The 20058-nt window shown below is 44.9% G+C and overlaps 1 protein-coding gene across 1 annotated transcript in view; it reads right to left on the bottom strand.

Annotated features, from left to right (window-relative positions):
- Window positions 1-6515: 6515 nt before the first annotated feature.
- Window positions 6516-20058, bottom strand: part of LOC146798674 (potassium channel subfamily K member 13-like) — a 98646-nt gene continuing 85103 nt past the window's right edge. The window contains exon 3 of the mRNA XM_085625973.1: window positions 6516-11732. Coding sequence (XP_085482099.1) covers window positions 10135-11732 — 1598 coding nt within the window. The 3' untranslated portion in view covers window positions 6516-10134. The remainder of the gene's footprint in view (window positions 11733-20058) is intronic.

Genomic DNA, 20058 nt, shown 5'->3' with positions numbered 1-20058 from the left:
GTTCTCTGCTGTGTTGGGACTGTCAGCCTGTGGGCGAAGTGTGTCATGATGCGGAGAATGGTTGTCCTTTTGAGCCTGTACTGGGCAATGACTCCGCGGGCGTTAGGTCTGTGAGAGTAGTGTGTTCTCGGTAGGACCGCTGTCTTACTCTACGCTGCCTCTATGGTGGTCTGGGGGGGCGGGTCCGGGTCCTGGGGGTGGTGGCTGTGGGTGTTGTGGCCCTGTTGGCGCTCCGAGCTGCATGATGAGTAGCTCCATGGCGTTGTTTGTTCTTCGGGTGTGGCTGTGTGCGGGGCTCCGTTGCCTACTGCATGGAGTCATCCGTCTTTACACCTGCTTGAGGCAGGTGTTAAATACCTGCGGCCACCGCGGCTTATCGCCTGTTTTTGGTTCGCTTCGCAGTCCTGTCAGTTTGTTGTGAAAGTGGTGTTGTTGTTTCTTCGTGTGTTTTTGCACAGGAACGCCTACTCTGCATCTCATTAGAGTTAGTTGGTGGTGTCCGCCGTGTTGTTAGATTTTGAGGAAGTTATCGCGAGAATACAGGCGTTGTCTTCAGTTTGCACCTGCTTGTGAATGGGGTGTTAAATCTATCTTTATGCTTGTACTGCTGTATCCAGTGGAGAAACAGATGTCTGGTATGTCACTGACTGCGACTTCTATTGGCCCGGCTTGGACCAGTTACTGCGGAGATAGGGGCTCTAAACAGCTGGAGCTGGAGCTACCATGGTTAGAGATGGGCGAGCCAACAACCTGCGCAAAGCTCTGAAAGTGTTTGTAATGTAGACCATGCAACACACATCACGTAAAATATAATAGGGTTTATAAAATAATCGAAGAGTGTATTTCTTTAACACGTGGAATCTTTATTAATACGGCACATTATGGCACTACACTGAGACATATTTATTCAAAGTGATAGATTTTAGACATTTTTATTTAAAAGTGTGGGGGCATATTATCAACATGTAGCGATAATTATCGCGTTTTTTGCTATCGCTGGATTTTATCGCCATGATAGCGCTGTATTGACAAAGCTTTGCGCATTGGGGATTTAAAATCCAGCGATAGCGGCAAAATGCTTGAATATCGCTGGAAATCCAGTGATATAAACTCACCAATGGCGTATAAACTCACCAATGGCGAAATCCTTGTTGATACGCCCTGGTGGACTCAGCCTGACAATCCACCTTCTATTGGCAGAATGGCTAAGTCAGGTTTTCTTCAGGGGTCAAAACGCGGTTAGCGCGGCTTTTGTGATCCCCTGACCCGCCTCGATAATAGGGTGATGTTGTGTTTTTGACGAAATCCATGCGGATTAGGTTGGGAACGCCTACTTTGCACGTCATTAGTGATGTATATTGCTGATATGAAAAGCAGGGTTAAAAAGGCACCTGACTCAAGGAAACTCGCGCTAAAGCATGATCGCGAGTCCTTGTAAATTGTGAGTTGTAAAAATTGCCGATTTTCCGGCGCATAGTGCCGGTAAAGCGGCGATTTTGCTCTAGATAATATGCCCCTTGGAGAGCCCTCACAATCGGAGGTTCAGGACAGGAGGAGAGAATGTGGCGTTAGGCCACAGCTGCCATCTATGGAGCTGGGAAACCGGGTTCGAGTCTCTGCATCGGCACAGCATCCAGTGATCCTTGGCAAATCCCTTAATCTCCCTGTTCCTACAAAAACGAATGTGTCCTTGTGTAAAGTAACTACCCCTCATGTAAAGAACTCTAATAATATATTTGTGTGGCGTTTCCTCTGTATAAAACTGCATTTAGAAAAAACAGGAGACAGAGTGACTGATAGAGATTATAAAATACTCAAAGAATGTATTTCTTTAACATGTGGAAATTTTGATATTAATACAACACATTATGCCATGGCACTGAGAGGCACTTGCTCAAAGTGATAGCTTTTTAATGTTTTTTTGTTTTTTTTTAAATGCGAAGAGTCCTTGTAGTCGGAGGTTCAGGACAGGAGAAGAAGTCGTGGTGTTACGGCCAGAACTGCCGACTGTAGAAATGAGGAGACCGGGATCAAGGTTCGTGGTCGGCACAAAATCCTGCGATCTTGGGCAAATTACTTAAACTCTGTGCTCCTACAAAAAAGAACGTGTTCTTGTGTAAAGTAACTGGCTTTCACGTAAAGCCCTATAATAATACATTTGGGTAGTGGCCACGCTATTTAAAACTGCTTTAGAAAAAAAAAAAAGAGCCAGAGGACGGAGCAAGTGAAGTGAAAACACAGCACTGTATAGAGTGCTCCAAGAGAAAGAAAAAAAGTATTTCTCAAAATGGGATCATTGGATGTTTACAAGTACTTGGTCCATGCTCTAGGGGGAGGGCCAAAGACAGGAGAGACATGATGCATTCATGCCATGGACAAATGGGGACAAAGGATTTGAGAGCAAGGATGGAGCAAACAAATGGAAAGCCTATGGGCGGCCTGAAGCCCACAGATTGAGCACTACATGTCTGTTCAAGACAGCGCATGCGCTGTCTAGCCAAGACCTACAAATATGTTTTAAAAAGCCAACAATAAATCACTGCAATGTTTCAAACTAGGTTCTTGCAGGTTGAACGAATCTGTTTGAAGCACGGAGAGAACCACTACATATTTATACGATTTGTCAGGGACTGGGAAAATATTCGCAGCATTACTGCTGGCTACGAGTCTTGTAGAAAGCCACAAAGTAAATGGTCTCGCTGCATCAGTGAATTCAATCTGACGATACCGTTAGTTCGCATGGTCTTTCCGTCAGACCACTACACAGTCTATCTATCCAGCTGCTACAATTGTTGATTCTTATGTTCTCAACAAGACAGTGGATAGGGGGACAGCCAAAGATATATACCATGTACATGTACTTTTGACAAAGACAGCCAGTTGGGCTGCCACCCTGTAACGAAATAGCGATGATAAACTATATGTATAAAAATCAATAAAAAGTATATTGAAATCAAAATTCGAATAATTATGATGCAATCAACCACTAGATGGCAGGATTAAACAAGGCATGTAAATGTGACGCATTTTGCCATCACTCGGGCGGCACAATGATCTAATTTAGTCCATGGATTGAAGCCTACACTGACTGTCTTTACCACATCGGTTTAGCAGGAAAATACTGGTTTAACCTTTGCTCTTCTGGACACAGGACAGAAGCGGGGGGGGGGGGGGGGCATCGACTTTTTCCTTTTGCCTCTTTTGTCCCAAATACACACCTCAAATGTCTTAACAATTTTACTTGTGGCAATTTTCTTGCTGCACTGCTAAACAGATAAAACCTACACTTAAATTACTTTCATATTTTCACTATACTAATTCACCACTAATCCTTTCTGGTTCCAAAGTAGTGTGCTACTCGTCGAAAAAGCGCTTCAACACCCCATCAAGGGTAGCAAGCACTATATAAATGCAAACCTTTTTCCCTCTTCTATCCCTCCACTATCCTTCTCAATCCAAATAACTGACTAACATATCCACCACACAAATACTTTCATATTTTCACAATGCTGATTCACTGCTAATCCTTTATGGGTTCTGGAGTAGCGTGCTACTCGCCGAAAAAGTGCTTTGACGCCTCATCAGAGGTAGTAAGCGTTATATAAATGCAATTACAAAAGAATACAATACAATACAATCATGAACAAGGTTACCAAAAGACCATAGCTGCCAAGCTTCTCAGGCCCATGTGTGACTAGTTGGGCCAGGACACGTTTCTTTATGTACAATCTGCGACTTGTAGCCGTAGGTTTCTAACTGGACGACATACCTGCCAACCCGTTGACTCTCAAATGATGGTGATCCTATTAAGGTGAAGGAACAGTTTTTTGGATGGTGACAAGTTGTTAAAAGAAGGTGATCCCATCGAAGGGTATGGAGGTATTTCGCTTATCAGTAGGGTAAATATGAGTGAAAAGAGGGCCCGCTCCCCAAGTTAGGGTGAGCGGACAGGAATAGATAAATACGATTGCATGTCCCAGAATGCAACAAAAACCTCTGGAATGCAGCAGCCAATGAGCAAGGACCTGTGAAGCTTAACAGGGTCTGGATAACAGGACACCCACCCTATTACTGTCTTTGGCATTCAGTCAACAACATAGTGCATTCTGAGAGTTGTAGCCCTGATGAATCTCTGTTGAACCAATTGGACTAAACGTGTGCATTGGAATTTTGTATAGAAGAAAGAAATGACTAGATTATAGCATTTCTAATAGAAGCCATCTTGTATTTTTAAACCTTTTTTAAAAATTTAAAATGATTTAAAATGTAGTACACATAGATGCCATCACTTACAAGACTTCTACACAATTAAGCAACAGGAGGCTTTTCCATTACTCTAGCCAGTATATCAATAAACGTAAAAAAAACATTAACAAATACGTTTAAAGTTGCTTGCCAAGCCCTTTGTCATGTCTATAACTTTCACACATGCCTATTTTTTGTGGTCGTGCGTTCCAGTTTCTACATTTCTGTTGCACTTCTACATAAGCATTCTTCTAAAAAAAATATACACCCACAGCATTTTGTGTACACGTTTTAATTATGAGAACTCATCACATCCTTGCAAATCAAAGTTTATTTTTTCAGCACAGCATAATCAGAAGTTTGCATCTTCATGGTCAACATCAAGTGAGTCCGTGTGACCTTTGCGTTTGAGCTCGAACGCAGCTGGAGGGGGGTAAAGAAGAGACCACTATATGCCACGATGGTTGAGACTGTACTAAAGAGACAATAAACTAGATAGATCTTAGTTGTAGGAAAATATTGTTTTAAAGCAGGAAAAATACCAATTTTCAAAATTACAATAAGTCTTAGTGCCCACTTTTGGCAAAACATTTTGGCACACCAGGCACTAACTGAGAAAACCTGTTATAGGTAAGTGTCCTTCAAATGTCTTTATTCTGCTATTATAAAATGTATTACATAATGGTTGTAGCGTTTTTGAATGTATTCAAAAATAAATAGCCCACCATGTTTAACAGTTCACTCTTACAATTACTTGCTTGATTATTTCCTCGTTGAACATGCCCTCCAGTAGATGTCTGTCTCCCCACTGCAATGCAATGCACCATACTGCCCTGTGTATGTGTGGGTGGGAGGTGGAACATGAGACTGGCTAGAAACATTCTGATGATCAAGTCATGAAATTCCTATCACAAGTCTACAACCTAACTCTACGATACTAGTTGGTTCCACATATTTGGCGTATGTGTGCTATAAAATGAAGAAACAGGTGCTCTTGCAATTGCTAGTCCCTTACTTAGTTGGTGTGAAAACGGTTATTACATTTTGCATTATTTTTTAGGTCTCGCCTAGGTCTTCGAGACATGCTGTATCTAGGAAATGGGCTTGAAAAACACGACCAGCTTTTTCAGTGGTTCTTTTGGCTGTCCTTTAGAAATGCTGGCTTTTCATTGGTGAATACGCGTAGTAGTCCCTCCTTTTGGAATTTTGTATCTTCCCATGAGAACTGGCCCGTGACGTGTTCTTACTGTTCAGGTTATTTATACGCCTGTTTTCCGGGTGGCAAACATAAAGTGGCACTATATGTCCAACCTGAAGGACTAATAGGCAGGAATTCTGCATCCAAGTGATCCTCTTGTTCTCCTGCCTGTGGCATGTGGTATGTATTTTCTCAGAGTTTGCAGGCTCGATGCCTTCAATGTCTGATTACAGAACAAATCAGCCACTGTCCATGCTCATAGAGGCTAAGAGTGATGATGCTTCTATATCCTCTCAATGATGTAACTATGGCCTACTCCGGGTTTTCATCCACAGGCCCTGTGAGTCTGTACTTCAGCTTTCCTTTGCAGAGACCAGACTGTGGGGGAGAGTTGTGTTATTTGGCATAGGATTTTGCTAAAATTCCCTGCCCTATAGGATGCCCAATATAAGCTCTGATTGACTTTATAAGCCCAAGTGTGGCTATCCTTTCCACAACTTAGCTAAGACTGACTGATATGGTGAGGACAATCTCTGCCTGAGGCAATGCCAGTCACCACAAGTAATAACCTGCCATCAGGGGGCTGTAGATGTAGATGCTGATTCTTGTTCAAGAATGGGTGGGATCATTTCTGTGATATTTTAGGCTGGCCTGCCTTCAGGCGGTGTTGCTGATCATATCAGGCAACAATACACCAGGGCTTCATCCTGAGTGTCTAGGTCAAAATCCAGACCTTTCATATGAGTTGTGCTTTGTGTTTTTACAATCCCCGAAATCTGGCAGGACCTGCAGCATGTTGTTTGGAACCATTGTTAGTGTGAGAACTAGGCACGCACCCCTGATTGGCAGACCATTACCTGTTGCTGACAGTTCTCATTGGACAGTATGGAGCACATGAGCACATGAGGGTTCTTTCTTCCTAGTTTGTGATGGTGACTTTTCCATTTGTTTTTTTAAGGTGGTAGGTAGCACGAGCTGAAGGCACTCATCAGTGGAGGTGGGGTATTTTCCTTCATTGGGGGGGGGGGGGGGGGTATTGAAATGGGTAAGGCTCCACCAAGAGTGAGCCTTGCATGTACTTCTGTTACTTTGGCCTGGACAGTTGATTGTTCTGTGGTGGGGCGAGGACGTCAGAACAAACAGACGGATGGGTTGGGCGCACCGGTTTTGTCATTCACTTGGAATGAGTCTTCTTTTAGTTGGGGGGTGGATCTACTTTTCGATCCTTGGAAGTGATTTCGAGCTTGCACCTTGAAGCAGACGCGGGGGTTTATGATTGATGGCTATTTGGAACTGTTTCCTGTATAATCAGAGACAGAAGCAGTAATACTCACATAGTATCACCATAGCCTCCTTTGCATTGCAATCGCACCTTTGTTTATTTACTGCGATGCATAAGATATGATACAAAGTGGAAACACATGTATTCCTGCATCTGAAAAAGAACATGCCAAGACCAATAGAACTCGCATCAACTGAAAAGTCACCAGCGTGACCCCGGTGTTTTATGCTGGTGTCTGCTGATAAAGCGTCCTTTGTGTCCCAGAACACTTGGTGGTATTATTTTGGTCCACTCTCCTAGAGAAGATCTCTTAAGTAGTGTGCAGGAGATCACTGTAAGAGACACCAGGTTCTTGTTGGAAGGCCTGAAGTATGTCACTAAGGCCTAAACATTTCTCACTTCTAGACACGGGCTGGGGCACAGTTGTGGCTTTGACATTGGCTGTTTTCTTTGGGTTTGAGGTATTCCTTCCTCTGAAAAATGGAATACAAAGAACCAGAATTCAGACTAGAGAACCTTGCCCTTGTTTCTGTGGAGTGTACTCTCACTGTGTGTTTCAGGGCAGCTCAGTCTGTTGTGGGGTTACGCAGAGGCTGTTGCATGACATTGACGACACTAAGGTGGTCTAACTGTGATTTGGGGATGCTGTTCTGGAATACCTAGGCTCTACTGTGGATGCTGAAGCTGAGGAATCTACATTACAGTAGCCCAATAATGGTTCAAGAAAGGCGTAATTTACAGATATTCTTTACACAGGGGTTCAGGTCAATCTTGGAGAATCACTACACCGGGTGGATTTCAGCCACAAGGTCCTCAGTGGTGGAGGTGATGAGACGCTCCCTTCTGATAGTCAGATCTGGGAAGTGAAAATCAGCAGACCCGCACCTACCCAGGTTGTTCTGTCTTGTGTGCTATGTAGAATGAAGACACCATGTCAACAATGTCAGCACCCTGAAGAATTTCTAGCTCTTCTTCAACGTGTTTCTGCGTGTTAAATGCTAGGCCGTGGTACCTCGGAGTAACAATCTCAACAGGTCCTTGAAATCAATTTTGATGCTTTTCACTGTTTGTCAAAACACCATTCTAAGGGCCAATTGACAATTTAGAGAGTGAATTAGATGAGGTAGAAACTGGGTTGAGGTGTAGCTTAGGTTTCCTTTTAGTTATTCTGTTACCAATATTGGGGCACGTACCGTGTGGTCCTCACGTGCAATGTTAGTGATGAGTGACCAGCGGAGGGAAATGATGATGCATGTCAAGCAACGGATACCTGGTTCGGTATCATGGTCGGTGGTTGCACGAGTCTTAGTAACTGCTCAAGTGCATTACCCGACATGACCCGACAAGGATTTTGCTGCGGCCTAAATCAGACTTCGACAGCGCCAAGACGCCTTACGTTTACAGAAGCACCAGAATCTGAAAGCTGTGACAGGCTATCCCTGTATTTTGACCTGGAATTTAGAGATCGACCATCGGCATTTGCACAGGGTCATGCACTAAGGCCTAGTTCTATGAAGCCTTTGCGCAAGGTGATGTACAGATTACGCAAAGCTTCAGTAATATTTACAAAGTAATGCAAGGGACAATTTGCTCCACCTTGCATGGCTTTGTAAAGAAATGTAACGCAACACAGCTGCTTGTAGTAGGTTACATTATATTTCAAGTCGGGAGGCTGCAAGGCTGCCCTGGGTGTACACACCATGGCCACTCTCTAGTGAAACAGCTTTCTCTGTTCCGTAGGAAGTGGGTGTTGCCTGATTGTAGTTTTTACACACTTGACTTATAGATGCGTTATCTCCTATAGAGGTAGCAGGCAGTTCAGAGAAGTAAGGCTACTGCATGAGTGATGGGTCAAGCTCTAAGAGATCCTGGCATCCCTCCAGATTATGCAGTGAACATAATGCTCATTCAGTGCCTTCTCACCTATTGTGTGTCTCCTGCTGTAATTGTAGGCGGCATGGCTACCTCTGGAATATGGTAGGGATGCATCAGCATGCATGACCTTACATCCATGGTAGCTTTGAAGGAGCGCCTAAGATTGTTCGTTGCCTGGTGCTCACTATTGCGGCTAACAGTGAGTGCTGTGTCTGCTACTTTGGCGTTGTATGACAACAGGCCGCTTGTTCAACAGCGCCCAACATTGCCGTGAGGGGGAAGGGCCTTCATGTTCCCTCTTCACCCTGCTTCTCTTCATTGGCCATTGATTTGTAGGAACTCAAGTGGGCAAGCCAATGATCAAGGAGTAGGTACATCTTGGGGATTACAGGTGTGGAAGAAGAGTACAAAGTAGGTAGTATGTTAACATGGTCATTTTGACACTGACTATATCATACAAAGCTACTGGGATTGTATATGTAATCATTTGATGATATCAGTAGTCTGGACAGTCATACAATTAAGGCCACGGTGAGGTCATCAGTTTCCCCTTATCCATGGTGGTGGTACAGTGTTTACCCACAACCACTATACATCTACCCTGTTTTCGAATAAATTGGTTGTGAATAGTACCCCGTTCCCACATAAGTAGGAAGGGTTTCCTTGTTTTTCTTTTATCAGGACAGGGGTAACTGTGTCCCAAAAAGCACGCTTGAGGTTGTTAGTTTCCCCACGACAGTGTGGGACTGCCTTTCTACTCCATATAAAATTAAAAGGATGACGGCACTAAATACATACAATAATTTGTGTCCTGCTTTCACGCTTAGGATGTTGAACGCATCTAGATAGCCGGGCTGACATGGATTTTTTATGAGTGAGCAATTGGTACACAACAGCAACACATTAATCTGCGTGTAACGTGCACCACAGCTATACCTCTCTGAGAGTACCATGTAAGGCTAATGTATCCTAAGGGCATTATACACAACTGGAGCATTCTGCACTGGATGTTATACACAACTAATATATCCCTTTCCAAGTACCATGTTCCACTGATACACCACCCCTTGTATAACCTCTGAGTACCATATCCTGCTGATATGAACATTGGGCCCTCAGGTTCCTGCGGCCCACTAACAAATCCAGTGTTCCCCTTGAATACCCTGTTTCACTGAGAAATCCTCTGGGACTTTACACAAGGGCCCTACTTATGCATCCATCAGACCCTTTAGGTACAATGTTTTATGGATTTATCCTTTGTGCCCTCTGGGTACCACATCCAGCTAATACATCCATTGTTCCCCTCAATAGCCCATCCTAATGATTAATACTGGGCACCATATTTGACTGATCAACTGACTGCAAATAAGGGTATCCTTCTGATGTGTCTGCTTCATACTGTAGGCATTAAGTTCCACGGAGTGCCCAGAGTAAAAAACATATTTATGACTCCTTTAGGTTGGACATCCTGTTTAAAAATCTTTTTCACTTATGTCGATTCAACCAAACTACTGTTGATGCCTTGATTGATGACTTAGGTGTCGTCAAGCTCATCCGATACCTTTGATTTTGTCTGCATCTTTCTTTTGCTGGTAGTTTCAGCAAACCTGTCGTTCATAACTGCCAAGGAACCTACATCATCCAGAAGCCTACTGCTAGAGCCTTCTCCTCGGTAGTGATGGTACCAGTTCTTTCGGAGAGCCATGCCTCGGCTCTCACTTGACACTTCTTGGGCACTGTCCACACTGCTGGACTGGACCAGCTTCCGGTGAAGGAATGCCAATGAACGTGGGTGAAGGGCCACTGTGGGGCCACCCTCATCCACTGAGGATCCAGTGGGGCCAGAGGACCGGCCACCACTGTGGTTACCATTCTCAGTATCCAGAAGGTCATTGTCCTGAAGCTGCGATGGTTGCTTGCAGAGTTTGCCTCTACTATCACTGGCATAAGCCTGATGGGGGAAGGATCCACGGCTACTCCCTTTACTACAGTGGGGTAGACTGCTGTTGGCCAAGTATTCAACACCACTGGACGATGGTGCCTCCTGCTCACAGCTCTCTTCCTGGCTGTCCCTGACGACACTTCCTGGGGAGCTCTGGCAGCTTGATTGCCTGTTCTGGTGCTCCATGCCCTCCAGAAGCCTACCAGGGCCCACCATTGAGGAAGCCAATCCACCGTGACATCGACTGCCACTAGTTTCTGCCAGCTTGTTGTTCATAACAGCCAGGGAGCCAATGTTGCTGAGAAGACCCCTCTGATGACCACACTCTCCTGAGTCATGTGTTCCAGTTGTGGGTGAACCTTCTGTCTGGTCTTTCCAGGCCACTTTCAGGTGCCCATTCCCCACCTCAGAGCTGGTTGCTTTGCCAGCGCTCCCCGGCGCAGCTGTAGAAGAGAAGTCGTGCGTGCTCAGCTCAGGTGATGTGCGCCTGGCATCAGCCTCGCTCTCATACACTGCCTCTGTGTCCATGGAAATCTCACTCCGTGGGGGCCGTCCAGCTGAGGTAGGAGCCACAACACGGTGGTGCCGCCTCCCTGCCCTTCGACAGGGCCGCTGGTGCCTTTTGACTCGCCAACAGGGGCAGCAACGCCTCAGAAGCCAGTTAAGGACCTGTTTGATGACAATGGAAATGACATTGAAAAGGGAGTAGATGCAGCAAACGCCCAGCAGGATGAAGAGGAAGTTGCCAGCACTGTATAGGCCCTGACTGTCATAGCTCCGGCGCTGCCCGCTCACTAGGTCACCAAAGCCAATTGTGCTGAATGTCACAAAGCAAAAGTAGAGAGAGTCTACATAGCTCCATCCTTCTTGGGGGCTGTACATGGTGGAAGCGCAGCAGGAGATCACCAATGCGCCCAGGCCAAGGATCAGCATAACATTGTAGACAGAAGGCTTCCAGCCCAATAGGTGGCTACGTTCCTCGTCAAAGGCAGCCGTGGGCAAGGCCCTTGGAAAAACACCACGACTCCGCAGCTGGCGCAAGTGGAACGCTCGCATGGCCACTCCCAGTAGGGTGATGATACGCTCCAGGAAGAGGTTGAAGAACAGGATGGTGCTAGAGCAACCGATCATGCCGTAGAAGATGAGAAAGATCTTGCCGGTGGTGGTGGCAGGTGTGGTCATGCCGAACCCTGTGGAGGACAAGAAATCAATAAATGATAAAACAAGGTCCAAAGGGCAACATTAACAGAACAGAGATATGAAGGAAAAACAAGCATTAGCAGAGCCAATAGATGTCACCTATGTGAGAGCTTTTGGCTTTGACAATGTTTTTTAGCCATGTTGTACAACAGCTATGCATGACTGAAAGTTTTTTTTAAAAAAAGGGCTATGACGTGAACAGCACTGGGCGAGTCATAGCACATTTACAAATTTTACTTTAAGACATTCTGTGTGCAATATGTCTAAAAGAATACATTGCCAAAGCCAATAGATCTTGCCTACGCAAAACTAATGGCTTTGGCAATGCTTTTTTAACATAGTACCATTTCAAACAAGCATTGGCATAGCCAATAGGTCTCGCCTTTGGGACCTTATAAGTGTTTAGCCAGAGATATGGACTTTGCCTATGTCTGTAAGCTGTACTGTACAGAAGTCTGCAGCATGCTGAAAAGTTATAATAAAGAAGTGTCAGAAGCATTTTTATTACCTTATATATGACCAAGAAAGCATTATGAACAACTGAACGACCATATTAAAAAAAGTATTAAAAATAAATAATGTCTTGAGTTTTTTTTTGTCCTTTCAATGCTGGCACCTTCTATCTGTCTGTCCCAATGGTTGCTTGTTATGGTTTTTTTTGTTATGGGGGGGGAGCATAAATAACAGTAGGGTGAAGGTTGCGAAATAGTACCTGTATAACAGTCAATGAGAGAGTTAGTCAGTCAGTCAGTGAGAGAGTCAGTTAGTCAGTCAGAGAGTCAGAGAGAATCAGTCAGTCGGGTAGTCAGTCAGTGAGAGTGAGAGAGTCAGTCAGTGAGAGAGCGAGTGAGACAGTCAGTCAGTAAGAGAGTCAGTCAGTCAGTCAGTGAGAGAGAGTGAGAGAGTCAGTCAGTGAGAGAGAGTCAGTCAGTGAGAGAGAGAGTAAGTCGGTGAGAGAGAGAGAGTCAGAGAGTCAGTCAGTGAGAAAGTCAGTCAGTGAGAGAGAGTCAGAGAGTCAGCCAGTGAGAGAGAGTCAGACAGTGAGAGAGTGAGAGTCAGTCAGTGAGCGAGTCAGTCAGTGAGGGAGTGAGACAGTCAGTCAGTGAGAGAGTCAGTCAGTCTGTCAGTCAGTCAGTCAGTGAGAGAGAGAGTGAGAAAGTCAGTCAGTCAGTCAGTCAATGAGAGAGTCTGTCAGGCAGTCAGTCAGTGAGAGAGAGTCAGTCAGTCAGTCAGTGAGAGAGAGAGTATGTCAGTCAGTGAGAGAGTCAGTCAGTCAGAGAGTCAGTGAGAGTCAGTGAGTCGGTCAGTGAGAGAGTAAGAGAGTCAGTTAGTTGTCAGTGAGAGAGAGACTGAGAGTCAGTGTGGCGGAGGGACAGTCAGTCAGTAAGAGAGTCAGTCAGTGATTCAGTCAGTCAGTGAGAGAGTCAGTGAGAGAGTCAATCAATCAGTCAGTGAGAGAGAGAGTGAGAGAGTCAGTCAGTCAGTCAGTCAGAGAGTCAGTGAGAGTCAGTCAGTTAGTCAGTGAGAGAGTGAGAGAGTCCGTCAGTCATTGAGAGAGAGACTGAGAGAGTCAGTCAGTCGGTGAGAGAGAGAGTCAGTCAGTCAGTGAGAGAGAGAGTCAGTCAGTGAGAGAGAGTGAGAGAGTCAGTCAGTTAGTGAGAGAGTCAGTCAGTCAGTGAGTGAGAGAGAGAGTCAGTCAGTCAGTCAGTCAGTAAGGGTCAGGCAGTCAGTCAGTAAGAGAGAGTGAGAGAGTCAGTCAGACAGCTTGTGATAGTCAGTCAGTGAGTCAGTCAGTGAAAGTCAGTCAGTGAGTCAGCCAGTCAGTGAGAGAGAGAGTCAGTGAGAGAGAGAGTCAGATAGTCAGTGAGAGAGTCACTCAGTGAGAGGGAGAGAGTCAGTCAGTGAGAGAGGGGGAGTCAGACAAAGAAAGAGTCAGTCAGTCAGTGAGAGAGAGTCACATAGTCAGTGAGAGAGTCAGTCAGTCAGTGAGAGAGAAAGTGAGAGAGAGTCAGTCAGTCAGTGAGAGAGTCAGTCAGTCAGTGAGAGAGTGAGAAAGTCAGTCAGTCAGAGAGTCAGTGAGAGTCAGTCAGTCAGTCAGTGAGACAGTAAGAGAGTAAGTCAGTCAGTGAGTGAGCGTCAGACAGTCAGTGAGAGAGTAAGAGAGTTAGTCAGTCAATCAGTCAGTGAGTCAGTCAGTCAGTGAGAGAGGCAGTCAGTCATTCAGTGAGAGAGTGAGAGTCAGTCAGTCAGTTAGTGAGAGAGAGTGAGAGAGTCAGTCAGTCAGTTAGTGATAGAGTCAGTCAGTGAGTCAGTCAGTGAAAGTCAGTCGGTGAGTCAGCCAGTCAGTGAGAGAGTTAGTCAGTCATTGATAGAGAGAGTGAGAGAGTCAGTCAGTCAGTTAGTGAGAGAGTCAGTCAGTCAGTGAGAGAGTCAGTCAGTGAGCAAGAGTAAGAGAGCCAGTGACAGAGAGAGAGTCCGATAGTCAGTGAGAGAGTCACTCAGTGAGAGAGAGAGAGTCAGTCAGTCAGAGAGGGGGAGTCAGACAGTGAGAGAGTCAGTCAGCCGGTCAGTGAGAGAGTCAGTCAGTCAGAGAGAGAGAGTCAATCAGTCAGTCAGAGAGTCAGTGAGATAGTCAGTCAGTCAGTGAGAGAGTGAGTCAGTCAGTCAGTGGGAGAGTGATTGAGAGAGTGAGTGAGTCAGTGAGAAAGTGAGAGAGTGAGTCAGTCAGTCAGTGAGAGAGTTAGTCAGTCAGTGAGACAGAGTGAGAAAGTCAGTCAGTGAGAGAGAGAGTCAGTCAGTGAGAGATATTCAGAGAGTCAGTCAGTGAGAGAGTCACTCAGTGAGAGAGAGAGAGAGAGTCAGTCAGTCAGAGAGGGGGAGTCAGACAGTGAGAGAGTCAGTCAGTGAGAGAGTCAGTCAGTCAGTCAGTGAGAGAGTGAGAAAGCCAGTCAGTGAGAGTCAGTCAGTCAGTCAGTGAGAGAGTAAGAGAGTCAGTCAGTCAGTCAGTCAGAGTCGGTCAGTCAGTCAGTCAGTCAGTGAGAGTCGGTCAGTCAGTCAGTCAGTGAGAGAGTAAGAGATTTAGTCAGTCAATCAGTCAGTGAGTCAGTCAGTCAGTGAGAGAGGCAGTCAGTCATTCAGTGAGAGAGAGAGGGTCAGTCAGTCAGTCACTGAGAGAAAGAGAATGAGAGAGTCAGTCAGTCAGAGATTCAGTCAGAGATTCAGTCAGTCAGCTAGTCAGTCAGTGAGAGAGAGAGCCAGTCAGTCAGTGAGAGTCAGTCAGTCAGTCAGTCAGTGAGAGAGTAAGAGAGTTAGTCAGTGAGAGAGTCAGTCAGTCAGTCAGTCAGTAAGAGTCAGGCAGTCAGTCAGTGAGAGAGTGAGAGAGTCAGTAAGTCAGTGAGCGAGTCAGTCAGTGAGTCAGTCAGTGAAAGTCAGTCAGTGAGTCAGCCAGTCAGTGAGAGAGTCAGTCAGTCAGTCAGTGAGAGAGAGAGTAAGAGAGTCAGTGAGCAAGAGTAAGAGAGCCAGTAAGAGAGAGAGAGAGTCAGATAGTCAGTGAGAGAGTCACTCAGTGAGAGAGAGTCAGTCAGAGAGGGGGAGTCAGACAGTGAGAGAGTCAGTCAGTCAGTGAGAGAGTCAGTCAGTCAGTGAGAGAGAGTCAGATAGTCAGTTAGTCAGTGAGAGAGTAAGTCAGTCAGTCAGTGAGAGAGAAAGTGAGAGTCAGTCAGTCAGTGAGAGAGTCAGTCAGTCAGTGAGAGAGAGAGTGAGAAAGTCAGTCAGAGTCAGTCAGTCAGTCAGAGAGTAAGAGAGTCAGTCAGTCAGTCAGTGAGAGTCAGTCAGTGAGAGAGTAAGAGAGTTAGTCAGTCAATCAGTCAGTGAGTCAGTCAGTCAGTGAGAGAGGCAGTCAGTCATTCAGTGAGAGAGTCAGTCAGTCAGAGAGTCAGTCAGTCAGTGAGGGAGAGTGTCAGTCAGTCAGTGAGAGAGAGAGTGAGAGAGTGAGAGAGTCAGTCAGTCAGTTAGTGAGAGAGTCAGTCAGTCAGTGAGAGAGTGAGAGAGTCAGTGAGTCAGTTAGTCAGAGAGTCAGTCAGTGAGTCAGTCAGTCAGTGAGAGAGTCAATCAGTGAGTCAGCCAGTTAGTGAGAGAGTCAGTCAGTCAGTGAGAGAGAGAGTGAGAGAGTCAGCCAGTCAGTTAGTGAGAGAGTCAGTCAGTGAGTCAGCCAGTCAGTGCGAGAGTCAGTCAGTGAGTCAGCCAGTCAGTGAGAGAGTCAGTCAGAGAGAGAGAGAGAGAGAGAGAGAGAGAGAGTCAATCAGTCAGTCAGTCAGTCAGAGAGTCAGTGAGATAGTCAGTCAGTCAGTGAGAGAGTGAGTGAGTCAGTCAGTGGGAGAGTGATTGAGAGAGTGAGTCAGTCAGTGAGAGAGTGAGTCAGTCAATCAGTGAGAGAGTCAGTCAGTTAGTGAGATAGAGTGAGAAAGTCAGCCAGTGAGAGAGAGAGAGAGAGTCAGTCAGTGAGCGAGAGAGAGTCAGTCAGTGAGAGATATTCAGAGAGTCAGTCAGTGAGAGAGTCAGTCAGTGAGAGAGTGTCAGTCAGTCAGAGAGAGGGAGTCAGACAGTGAGAAGGTCAGTCAGTCAGTGAGAGAGCCAGTCAGTCAGTGAAAGTGTGAGAGAGTCAGTCAGTCAGTGAGAGAGAGTCAGATAGTCAGTCAGTCAGTGAGCGAGTCAGTCAGTCAGTCAGTGAGAGAGAGAGTGAGAGAGAGTCTGTCAGTCAGTGAGAGAATCAGTCAGTCAGTGAGAGAGAGTCAGTCAGTCAGAGAGGGGGAGTCAGACAGTGAGAGAGTCAGTCAGTCAGTGAGAGAGTCAGTCAGTCAGTAAGAGAGAGTCAGTCAGTGAGAGAGAAATTGAAAGAGAGTCAGTCAGTCAGAGAGAGAGTAAGAGAGTCATTTAGTCAGAGAGTGAGAGGATCAGCCAGTCAGGCAGTCAGTGAGAGAGAGAGTCAGTCAGTCAGTGAGAGAGGCAGTCAGTCAGTCAGTCAGTCAGTCAAAATTACTTTATTCGGTTCATAGCAAAAACCATAAAAGCATATAAATATAAAAAACATACAATATAAATAACATTGACACTGGACACTACAATTGAGTTAAAAAGGCATACAAGACACTTGATTTCAATTCATGAGTTACCCAATTAATTATTATATCCAAGAAATTTTCTTCCTTAATCTCATTGAGATTGCTAAAAAATTGGCAATATTAAAAATCTCCCATGTGGAACCCAGCAGTTGTAAATATAAAAGGGCAGGTTTAACCTGCCTAAGTCCTTTGTCCTTAATAAGGGGGATAATAGGGGACAAGTATTTACAGAAGAAGACAAAGTGCACCGTGTCTTTGAGGGAAAATCCGTCACAAGAACAGATTCCCAAGTCCCTCTCCTTTGACCACCCTGGGGAATCGGTGAGCAAAAGATGGAATTTGTTCAGTCTAAACTTGGTCAATAAAAAACGATGGCTCATGTTGTTAACAGTGACCAAGTAGGGTTCAATACTGTTGGAAGTAATTACCAACTGATGAGCCCTTACTGAAGGTTTAAGTAGCTCCTTTTCTTCCCTTTCTAAAATTATCCGCTGTTTATATGCAGCTTTCACCCATTTCAAGTCCCCCTTAATTAAGTTGCCAGGTAGATCGAATAATTCGGGCCGACCTAATTCTCTGGATAAGTTCTTAACATAATTTATCCAAGGAATGGAGCTGCCATACTCAAGAGATAAACAATCCTTTAGAATCACATGATTTAGATCCAAATCTGTGTTTAACCAAATTGTAATCCATTTTAACAAAGGAGCTAGAGCAATACGATCCACTAAATAATCTATCCCGCATTCCTGATGAACAATAAAGGCAGGGGTTGACTGAGGTAGACATAAGATGGATTTTAGAAATTTATCTTCAACTATTTGAAGGACTTTAACATCTTTAATTCCCCATAGGTCAGCCCCGTACATTGCTATAGAAAGGCATTTAGCAACATATATGTTCAAAATGGCCTGTATAGGCTTCACCCCCAATTTGCGAGCAAAGTCCAAGACAGCTAAAGTAGACCTAACAAATACATTGCGTTTAGCTGCCAATTGCGGGGACCAAGTGAACTTATCATCAAAGATAACCCCCAAGTAGGGAAATCTGCTAACGCGGGATAAAACATGCCCTTCGCAGTACAAGGTCTTAACTTTTTTGCTTTACAACCCATAATCATGACATGTGATTTAGAAAAATTCACACTAAGATCAAGTGCTTTCATAAAATTTGCAAATGAGTCCAACAAACGTTGCAAACCCACGGGTGTACGTGCTAACAAGGCGGCATCATCGGCGTATAATAATGCCGGAATAGAAAACTTGCCAGCTCTTGGAGTATCCTTGCACGACCTAGTTAAAACAGCACCTAAATCATTGATGTATAACGTAAAAAGCAGGGGGGCTAAAATACAGCCCTGTCTAACACCATTGGTGATTCCAATCCTACCAGTGCAATTACCCAGGCGATCGTATCTAACGGTGGCGGAGATATCCCTATGTAAATCAGCCAGGAAAAATACAATGTTTTCGTCAATGCCGCACTTACGGAGCAAATCCCACAGCTTCGACCGATTCACTCGGTCGAATGCCGAGGACAGGTCCATAAAGGCAAGATATAACTTCCCTTTTTTGGCAATAGTGTATTTGCCTATTAATAAATATAGGTTCAGACTTTGGTCTATAGTACCCCGACCTGCTCTGAACCCATATTGTAAACATGAAGGGTCTCGTTAGCCTCCAACCACGCTGTTAGTTTCCCCAAAACTACGCGCCCTAGGACTTTAACTGCAGAATCAATAAGGGAGATAGGGCGGTAACAACTAGGGTCCCCCCTGCAACCTTTTTTAAAAATGGGTATAATCACAGATTCGGACCAAGTGTCCGGAATGCCTGAAACACAAACCCTATTAAAAACATTCATTAAAACCAAAGACCAAGTCTCAAGGTCAGATTTATAAAGGTCAACCGGAACACCATCCGGGCCTGGGGCCTTATTACTTGTCATCTTTTCAATGGCCTCGACTACCTCGATCTTAGAAACCGATAAAGTATATTGGTTTGCAGTAGGGGACGACAAGGTCGATACCCCGTTGCTTACCCCTTCATAAACTGACTTAAAATGAGTACACCACAAGTCTTCCCCTATGCCACAGTCTAATTGGCCGTTACAAGCGTCGCGAAAATAGGGTTTATTCATCACTGACCAAAACTTTGCACTGTTTCTAAGAACATCCACGGAAGCTAATTCAACCCATGCATCCTCGCTAATCTTTTGCTTTCTAGTTTTCAGGGCTTTATCATATTCTTTCCTAAGCGTGGCAAGAATTGCCCTATTAATAGGTTTACAATTTAGGGCGGCCTTCAGCCTTCTGTTAGCCAGGGAGCAATTTCTATCAAACCAGCCTAAGTTGGTATTATATTTACCCTTAGCAGGACAACTAAGGTCCGCAGAGATTTGGGAACAAATTGCCGAGTAAGCCTCTAAAACTTCCTTATTACCGGCGTCCAAATCCAAACAGATATTTATCTCAGGACCCACCTTCCTTCTTAGATTAGAATGAAAGTCCTCCGGAATTATTTTGTTCCATCTAATCCTACGATTCTGATCAGAGGGGCGGATATTAGATTTATCCGTCCTTTCCAAAGTTTTAGTAGGGGTGATAAAAATGTCCGAAATGCTAAGGACCACAGGGTTATGGTCACTAAAATGTGACCAAATCGCCTTATAACCGTGAATCATATCACCAAGTGCAAAGCTAATAAAAATGTAATCAATGACAGAATGTTTGCCATTCCCTTTAAAAGTAGGAATTTCCTCAGACGTGAAAGAAGGGAGTATAAGACCATAATCTGCTAAGATTGACTCAAGACAGTCTCCCTGAGCAGAATGCTCAAAATGAGCATCACCTTGTGCAGACGGACCTAGAGGATCAGAGGACAAACATTTGTCTGAACAGCCGTGGATATTAAAATCACCCAAAATTATAATAAAACAATCATTTTGGTTAGCGTCTTTGTAATCCGCCAAAAAGCGTGTTAAAGCTAAGAGATGATCAGTTGTGGTGACTCTGTCATAGGAATTATAAAAATTTACGATTAAAAAAACACCTCCCTCTAACAGGGAGATTTGTACAGCCAAACTATTCCGTGAACCTGTATCTATTTGGGTCTGTTGACCCGGTACACTAGCGGAAAATAAGGTAGCCAACCCACCCTTTGCCCTCCCCGCATTTGATGGTACTGCTGGAACAAAA

This window comes from Triturus cristatus, chromosome 9 (assembly GCF_964204655.1).
Source record: "Triturus cristatus chromosome 9, aTriCri1.1, whole genome shotgun sequence".
Classification (NCBI taxonomy): Eukaryota; Metazoa; Chordata; class Amphibia; order Caudata; family Salamandridae; genus Triturus; species Triturus cristatus.
The sequence above is the reverse complement of the archived record's forward strand: the minus strand, read 5'-3'. Positions and strand labels throughout refer to the sequence as shown.